The sequence below is a fragment of the Aethalodelphis obliquidens genome, unplaced genomic scaffold (assembly GCF_003676395.1).
Source record: "Aethalodelphis obliquidens isolate GAN/ISIS:26980383/991018 unplaced genomic scaffold, ASM367639v1 scaffold63, whole genome shotgun sequence".
In the NCBI taxonomy this organism is placed as follows: domain Eukaryota; kingdom Metazoa; phylum Chordata; class Mammalia; order Artiodactyla; family Delphinidae; genus Aethalodelphis; species Aethalodelphis obliquidens.
The window spans coordinates 1-8,681 of record NW_020838007.1 but is presented as its reverse complement, the minus strand read 5'-3'; the positions used below and the strand labels follow the sequence as shown (position 1 = coordinate 8,681).

General features: G+C 47.3%; 1 gene segment (V, D, J or C); it reads right to left on the bottom strand.

Moving 5' to 3' along the window:
• The window catches only part of LOC113610572 (Ig lambda chain C region-like), a 16,903-nt gene extending 11,455 nt beyond the window's left edge, over positions 1–5,448 (bottom strand). The window contains 2 exon segments of the C gene segment in view: positions 5,222–5,301; positions 5,409–5,448. Coding sequence covers positions 5,222–5,301; positions 5,409–5,448 — 120 coding nt within the window.
• Between the last annotated feature and the right edge of the window lie 3,233 nt (positions 5,449–8,681).

The following is an 8,681-nucleotide window of genomic DNA, read 5'->3' as shown; positions in this document are numbered from 1 at the left end:
CCCCCTCCCGTCAGTCTCAGCCCCAGGGGCCCATGGGCCTGGCTGGTGGATGGAGCCTCTGAACAAATGAGAACGCCCCCCACTTTCTCTGGCAGGCGCAGCCCCTCGGGGCTCACACACAGCAGTGAGCACAGGGGGGAGATTTCAGCCCCTCCAGCCCCCCATCCTGCGGCAGGGCCAGGAGTCTCCTGTCCCCACGGGCAGCGCCCTGCTGAGCTCAGAGTCAGGGCCAGGCCTGTCCCCGAGCCCTGGGCCAGGGGTGGGCGGACCCTGGGGGCAGCACCTGTGCAGTGAGCCAGGAGGCCGAGGAGGAGGGGGGTCCAGGCCATGGTGGAGGCACCCCGAGTCTGCTCCCCGAGGCCTAGGCTGGGCAGGGCGCCTCCCAGGCCTCTCTTATCCCCTTGCTGGAGAGAGAGCTGTCGGGGGTGCGAATCAGCCAGAGCCCAGGGGGTCTGCCTGGGGAGCTCTGTGGTTTCAGAGAAGGGCTCAGTCCCCGGGGACACAGAGAGGGAGGGGTGGCCCCTGCAGACCCCGCCTCGGCCCGGGGGATCCTCCTCCACCTGCTGTCCCATAGTCTGGGGGTGACATCTCCAGCCCAGTCTGAGTCCTGGCCTCACTCCTGGACGGGCCTGGCCACTGAGAGCTCAGAGGTGGGTCTGTATTCTCTGAACCTATTCTGTGGGTGACAAGCTGGGATTTAGATAGGGGTAAGGTCCTGCCCTGGATCACAGTTCTTCAGTGACAGAGGTCTTAATCCCTAAATAATAGCCTCTTCTGAGTGTTCTAGAACATGTCTGGGTTAGGAGGCGGTGTGGGAAATTCTCAACCTAAATTGTAGATTCTTCCTGTCAGTTCTCCCTGCTGCCTGAGGGCGGCGCTGCTGCACCTGCCCTGGGGTGGGGGTCTGACACCTGGGAGGCTGACAATGCCCTGCTCCCCGTGAAGCTGAACAGAAAACCCAAGGACAACACACTTCAGATTCAAAGCGACTAGTGCAGCATTTTCATGATCTTTTCTCTGGAATTACTGCTTAGGTCTTAGGGATCCGGTGCATAAAATATCATCTGTTGCTGGTTCATGGTCCATTAGTGTGACAAGTTAATTGTACATTTAATAACCTGTAATTGTCAATACATTTTAAAAATAAATTTAGTTATTTTATTTATTTATTTTTGGCTGCGTTAGGTCTTTGTTGCTGCGCGTGGGCTTTCTCTTGTTGAGGTGAGCAGGGGCCACTCTTCATTGCTGTGCGCGGGCTTCTCATTGCGGTGGCTTCTCTTGTTGCGGAGCACAGGCTCTAGGCACGTGGGCTTCGGTAGTTGTGGCTTGCAGGCCCAGTAGCTGTGGCACACGGGCTTAGTTGCTCCGCAGCATGTGGGATCTTCCCGGACCAGGGTTCAAACCCGTGTCCCCTGCATTGGCAGGTGGATTCTTAACCACTGCACCACCAGGGAAGTCCTGTCAATACGTTTTCTTTTTTTTTTAAGATTTTTTTGATGTGGACCATTTTTTAAATTTATTTATTTATTTATCTATTTATTTATTTTGGCTGTGTTGGGTCTTTGTTTCTGTACGTGAGCTTTCTCTAGTTGCAGCGGGCGGGGGCCACTCTTCATCGCGGTGTGTGGGCCTCTCACTGTCGCGGCCTCTCTTTTTGTGGACCACAAGCTCCAGACGCACAGGCTCAGTAGTTGTGGCTCACGGGCCTAGTTGCTCCATGGCATGTGGGATCTTCCCAGACCAGGGCTCGAACCCGTGTCCCCTGCATTGGCAGGCAGATTCTCAACCATTGCGCCACCAGGGAAGCCCTGTCAATACTTTTTGAACATAATTGTTCCCCATGTGGTCTCCATCCTCCAAGTTAGACCTCAGCTCTCATGCTAGACAGGGATGTACCTGGAGGAAATTTCTGGCTTTTCTTTTCAAAACAATCCACAGGTGACATGTTTATATTTCCAATGTGGACATTTCCCCTGCAACCTCTGGAATTCTGTGTCAGGTAGGAGATTTATGTGCCCCTTTTCCAGGTTGTCACATGGTTATTTAAATATTCTCCAGGGAAATGGTCTTCTTGTGAAAAGTTCACTATTTTTGTAGGTCATCCAGAAATTTCCTCTTGCACCTCTAAGAGTTTGGACAGTGGTTTGGCTAGCAAACCACTGAGGCTGTCAGGATTTTCTTTTTTTACGTGAAGGAGAAACATATCCAGCCAACGAATGATGGGTTAATAGCTGTCCAGGTCCCAGCCCATTTCCTCCCTGGACGCTGTTTCAGATGAAGACAAAGATTTTGGTATAACTTAGGTGTCCACTGTGAAGGCTGGGGTAGCACTTTGAAACAGAACAGGTGTTCTTGTTGGTTGGTCCCCATCATTTTTTTGTAGCTGACTTTTAAAATTGAAATATATTTGCCGTATAACACTGTGTAAATTTAAAGTGTACAACATGGTAATATGTTACATTCGTATATTGTCCACTGTAGCCATAATTAACACCTCTATAACATTACATAATTATTCTATAAAATTGAATATTTTTTCTATTGAATTATAGTTGATTTACAATACTATATTAGTTTTGGATGTACAACAGTGATTCGATATTTATATAGATTATATTTCATTTAAAGTTAATATAAAATATTGGCTATATTCCCTGTGCTATAAAGTATGTCTTGTAGATTATTTATTTTATACATAATAGTGTGTACTTCTAAATCTTTACCGTATCTAGCCCCTCCGCCCTTTTTCTCCCCACTGATAATAACCACTTGTTTGTTCTCTATATCTATGAGTCTGTTTCAGTTTAGTTACATACATCCATTTGTTTTCTTTTTTTCTAAGATTCCATCTATAAGTGATTACATACAGTATTTGTCTTTCTCTGTCTCACTGATTTCACTAAGAATAATGCCTTCCAGGTCCATCTGTGTTGTTAGAAATGGCAAAATTTCATTTGGCATTTAATATTCCATTGTATACATATACCACATGTTTATCCATTCGTCTGTTGATAGACACATAGGTTGCTTCCATGTATTGGCTCTTGTAAATAATGCTCCTATGAACATAGGAGTGCATGTGTTGCTTTGAATTATTGTTTTCATTTTCTTTGGATATATACCCAGGAGTGGAAATGCTGCATCTTATGGTAATTCTATTTTTCATTTTTTGAGGAAACTCCCTACCGTTTTCCATAGTCGCTGCATTCCCACCATCAGTGTAGTCGGGCTCCCCTTTCTCCACATCCTCACCAACATTTGTTATTTGTATTCTTTTTGATGATAGCCATTCTGACAGGTGTGAAGTGACATCTTATTGTGGTTTTGGTTTGCATTTCTCTCATGATTGGCCAGGTTGAGCACCTTTTCATGAGCCCGTTGGCCATCTGCATGTCCTCTTTGGAAAAATGTTTATTCAGGTCTTCTACACATTTGTTTTTGGGTTGTTTGTTTTTTTGATATTGAGTTGTATGACCTGTTTATATATATTTTGGATCTATAAGCCCCTTATCTTTCATATCATTTGAATATTTTCACCGATTCAGTAGGTTCCCTTTGTCATTTTCTTGATGGCTTCCTGTCTTCTGCAAAGGTTTTTTTTTTTAATTAATTAATTTTATTTTATTTATTTTATTTTTTTGGCTGCGTTGGGTCTTCGTTGCTGCATGTGTGCTTTTCTCTGGTGGTGGTGAGCAGGGGCTACTCTTCGTTGTGGTGCACAGGCTTCCCTTTGCAGTGGCTTCTCTTGTTGTGGAGCACGGGCTCTAGGCATGCGGGCTTCAGTAGTTGTGGCACACAGGCTCAGTAGTTGTGGCTCGCGGGCTCTAGAGCGCAGGCTCAGTAGTTGTGGCACACAGGCTTAGTTGCTCTGTGGCATGTGGGATCTTCCCAGACCAGGGCTCGAACCCATGTCCCCTGCATTGGCAGGTAGATTCTTAACCACTGCACCACCAAGGAAGCCCTGTGCAAAAGTTTTAAGTTTCATTAGGACCCATTTGTTTATTTTTGGTTTTGTTTTCTTTGCCTGAAGAGACAGATGGAAAAATATTACTACAATTTATGTCAGAGTCTTCTGTCTATATATCTATTTTTTGGGATAAAATCAGATATTTAATCCCCCTGGCATTTGTCATTTACTCACTTTTCACTTTAAAATGGTCCCCATATACAACACCTACACATGGGCAGATCCTGAGGGATCTGGGATTCAAACCCAGCTCAGGGCCAGAGTGATATTTTCCTTGAGTTAAGAATTTGATGGGTAGAAGTGACATGTGTTCAGGTGGAGCAAAGGGGATTCACACGTAATAAATCCGGGTCTTTGCAGCTGCTTAGCACAGGCTGGAACCCTGGGAGCAGGAACAGGATTGACACAGGCGGGTTGAGACAAGCCCCTTGGCCATCCCTATTTCACCTGGGGTCTGAAGGCCTTCAGGGAAGGGGTTACTCCTCCTTCTCCTCTGCCCGGTACTCACCATGAAGCAGTGCTGGGGCTTTAGCTGCTGCATGTGCCTCTGGTCCTGAGCCCTGTCTACTGTCCTGTGTGGGTGACTAGTCACCGCCTTCCCCAACTGTCTGTAGATTTGCTGCTGTGATTGGGAGCAGAGGACTTGGGGAGCACACTTGACAGGGAAAGGCAGGGTCTGAGAGAAGGAATAATAATGCCAAATTCACTTGGGGAGGAAGATGGTTTTTCTGGTGGAACGTTAAAAACATTCTCCTGAAGTCTTAGGTTAAAGAGATCTTGCTTGAAAATTCTGGATCAACATGACTTGCCTTGTGATGGTCATCACTAGCTCAGCCTCCAGTCTGGTCTTTGTCGCTCGTCTGCTCTGCCCATGGTCAGCGGAGAAAGGAGCGGCTCTTCCTACGGGGAAGGGAAGCCCTGTCCGTGGTGCTGATCCAGGTTCCGTGCCCTGGAAGGACCATGCGGGGAGGAAGGTGGAGCTGGCTACTCCAGGCTGATTCAGCTCCCCGTTAGAAGCTGTCACTATGAAACAGGTACATTAGACCAGACTATACAGAAGTCCTCAGTCTCTTCCTTTGGCTGCACCCCAGCGATGGTGAGCGCAGCTCTGTCCCCAAGGATGGAGCCTGAAAAGCAGCTGGGGATGGATGCCGGGCATTTGTCCGTGTGGTGTATGGGCTATACAGGATTTTGGCCAGGTTTCTTCAGGAGCCATCCTTGAGCATTCGCAGTTGTGCTGGATCCTGTACTCACAGAGCCGGTGAGGGTGACTGTCAGTCCGGACAACACCGTGAGGGAGAGCTCCTGGGTCACCGCAGGCTGGGAGCTGACAGCTGACGAGAACAGAAGGAGACGCCCATGGGCACCACAGTTAGGGTGACTCCTCCACAGGGCCCCTTGCCCAGGCCCCTTCCTCAGAGCCCAGGGAGTCTGCCCTGACCTGTGCAAAAGCCCATGAAGGGGGCACTGGTCCAGGACATGTTGGTGATGCTTCTACATGCACTGCTTCTTGAGGACCTCACAGCTGGAGCTGGACTCCTTCAACTTAAATCTCCTCTTCTCCATCTCTTCAGTGAAGGGCAGCCCTCATGCAAATCCCCCACCCAGCTTCCTGCTTGCACCAGGGCTGCCTCCCAGCTGGGTAAACACCTGCAGATGAAGAGTGGGTGGAGGGGTGGTGAGGGCTTTGTGTCTGTTTTCCTTCAACAGTCGCCCACCCTCTCTGGGTGTGAGGGTCGTCACAGCTGCTGAGGCATGCTTGGGGACCACTTACGGGAGAATGAAAATGGTGTCATTTGAAAAGATGCACAGCTGGGCCAGTTCCCCACAAACAGAGATATGGACTCACAGTGTCCCCTACTTCTCAAATGTCTGAAAATCTCCTTTCCCAAAAGAGACTTCAGGCCTGATAGACTTGACTTTGGGTCTCTGGTTGATTCCCTCTAAAATGAACCTCAGTCTTTTCTTGAAAGTCTCTAAATAAAACTTCTCTGTCTCAAATCCAAGCTCTATCTGAGCTTAGAAGTCCTAGAATCCAGCCAGTAGCTCTGTATCAAATGCTGTCTGTGTCTTCTATTACATTCTGACATGAAGAGAATGTATGTGGACTTTTGGAGACACGCTTTTTGATTCCCCACAAAGTCTGGTTGTTTATGGACGTGAGGAGTAAGGGCACCTGGGACTCATTGCTCCGGGTTGGGTGTCTATTAACTAAATCTTTTTCCAAGCCTCATGGGGGCAACTGAGGGAGGATGGAGTGGGGGATGTGAACCTACTCTTCTGGACTCGGTTGGATATTTTAGGCATGTCGATTCTATCAGATGGTGGCCCCCACATTGTAAGACGGCTCAGCATGGTGCAGGGATTTGGGAAGCTGAGGCAGAAATAAATCTATGAAGATTATTTGCCTCCTGGAGATTTGAACCCTAAATGGAGCCCAAGCACCCCCAGAGAAGTGACAGTGAAAGGGAACAAGAGATGAAAGAAAACAAAGCTGTTTGCTTAATATGAGCATGTGCGCACGTGTGCGTGCGCACGCGCGCACGCACACACACACGTACTCATAACCAAATGAAGAGGAAACACTCATGACCATTCAGTCCTCATTTCTGTGACTGGTCACACAGTCATAGGTGGTATTTATAACTACTTTCTTCTCCTATCCATTCTGTATTTCCTCTGCCTTCAGCAGGCACCTCAGCTGGTCGTGGTTCTTGACTCGATGGGGTGATGCAAACTTTCATTCCCAGAGGCTATTCTGGGCTATTAGCAGAACTGTTTGGACTGCCGGGTCGACCTTGGTTTGTGGTGACCTTGGCCCATGTTGCTGAGTCCATGCATAATCTCTGTCGCTGTCAACATTGCCACTTGGTTTGTGAGACCATTGGATGAAGACAGAGGTGGCTGGGAAAGGATGCTGCCTGGAATCCACAGAATGGGCCATCCTATCCACCTGATTATTAAAATTCTCCTCTGCTGAGGTCACGCATTGGTGAACATTCACATTGGACGCAAATATCTTCACGTAATTTTTGCCCTTTCAGAGAGGTCTATCCACGTACCTCTTCCCAAATTTATTTATTTAAATTAATTTTTTGTTGGAGTATAGTTGATTTACAATGTTGCGTTATTGATAGTTTCTGCTGTACAGCAAAGTAAATCAGCCATATGTATACATATATCCACTCTTTTTTAGATTATTTTTGCATATAGGTCATTACAGAGCACCAAATAGAGTTCCCTGTGTTATACAGTAGGTTCTTATTAGTTATCTTTTATATATAGTAGTGTGTATATGTCAATCTCAATCTCCCAGTTTATCCCCTCCCTTTCCTTCTTAACCGTAAGTTTGTTTTCTATTAATACATCTGTGACTTAATTTCTGTTTTGTAAATATGTTCATTTGTACCATATTTTCTAGATTCCACATATAAGCGATATCATATGATGTTTGTCTTTCTTGGTCTGACTTACTTCACTCAGTATGACAATCTCTAGATCCATCAATGTTACAAATTTATTTTTTCACCAACTTTCCATCACATTCCTTCCAAGTCCGTGACCATCCAGCCAAACCAATGACTCGATATATAATTGCACGTCGGGCCATTTCTCCCTCCAGAATGCACAGCCAGGTGCACTGTTGGAGGGTCTGCCTGTGGGGAGGGTTTCCTTTCACCGTGTCCTTCAAGGACGTCCTGGAGAGGGGCTGTCATACTGCAGCTGTCCACTTCTGTGCACTTTGATGTATGTGCCTTGGTGGGTCAGACACCACCCAGTTCACGGTGGGCAGTTCAGGCCACACGGTAACTATATTCGGGATCTGGAGAAATAACCACAGACTGGATTCGGGAGCCCATGGGAGCCACTGTGAGACAGACCTGAGAAGAAATTCCATTGATCACCCCATCTCCACAAGCCCCTTCTCTGGAGGCCACAGTGGTGTTTGGGGGTCCCAGAATCAATATCAGTTCAGAGCCAGCATCCAGCAGTCCCTGAAAAGTCTGATTCTTTTGTTTTTCCCTGTACACAGTTACCCTGATAGTAGGCTATTGGTCCCCTTGGGGAAGACTGGGAGGAAGATCACAGTGTACCTTTTTGATAGTGTGCTAGGGTCCTTCCTCAAGGGCACTCAGCCTCTGCTTCATTCATGGGGTTCTGGGTCTGTAAACTGCTCAAGGCTAGGAATTAACCGAGGGGCCGTGACTCTCTATTTTTATGATTTTAGTTAGACTTTTGTTCACTTGACCCAGAAGGTTTTCTGACCAAGTAGGAATTTAGCAGTCTTCCCACCTTTTTCACTTTTAGAAATACCACGATGAACAAGCCATGACATAGATCTGTATGCGTCACACTCTTCTCATGGCTGCTGTGACTCCGCTGTGACAGTAGCCTTGCCCTTGGCAGGCGAGGGCCGCCCCTAGGCCCCTGCCACCCAGGATCCAATTCCTCTCATTGTGTTTAGGATTTCCAGCTAAGGGGCTGCAGTTCCCATTATAAGGTCTGGCCTAGACAAGGGTGAGCACAGAGTTCTTCAAGGATGCTGAGGTTCCCCTCACAGATTTGATTCTTAAAGTGTTGGTGAGAAGCACGTCTTCTAGACCCTCCCGGAGTCGGTAGCAGGTCTTAAAACACAAATCCACTCTAACATTACAAACTCCCTACCTTTTGTCTCCAGGCAGGTCTGGCTTCTCTAGTTCACTCACTAGAGGCC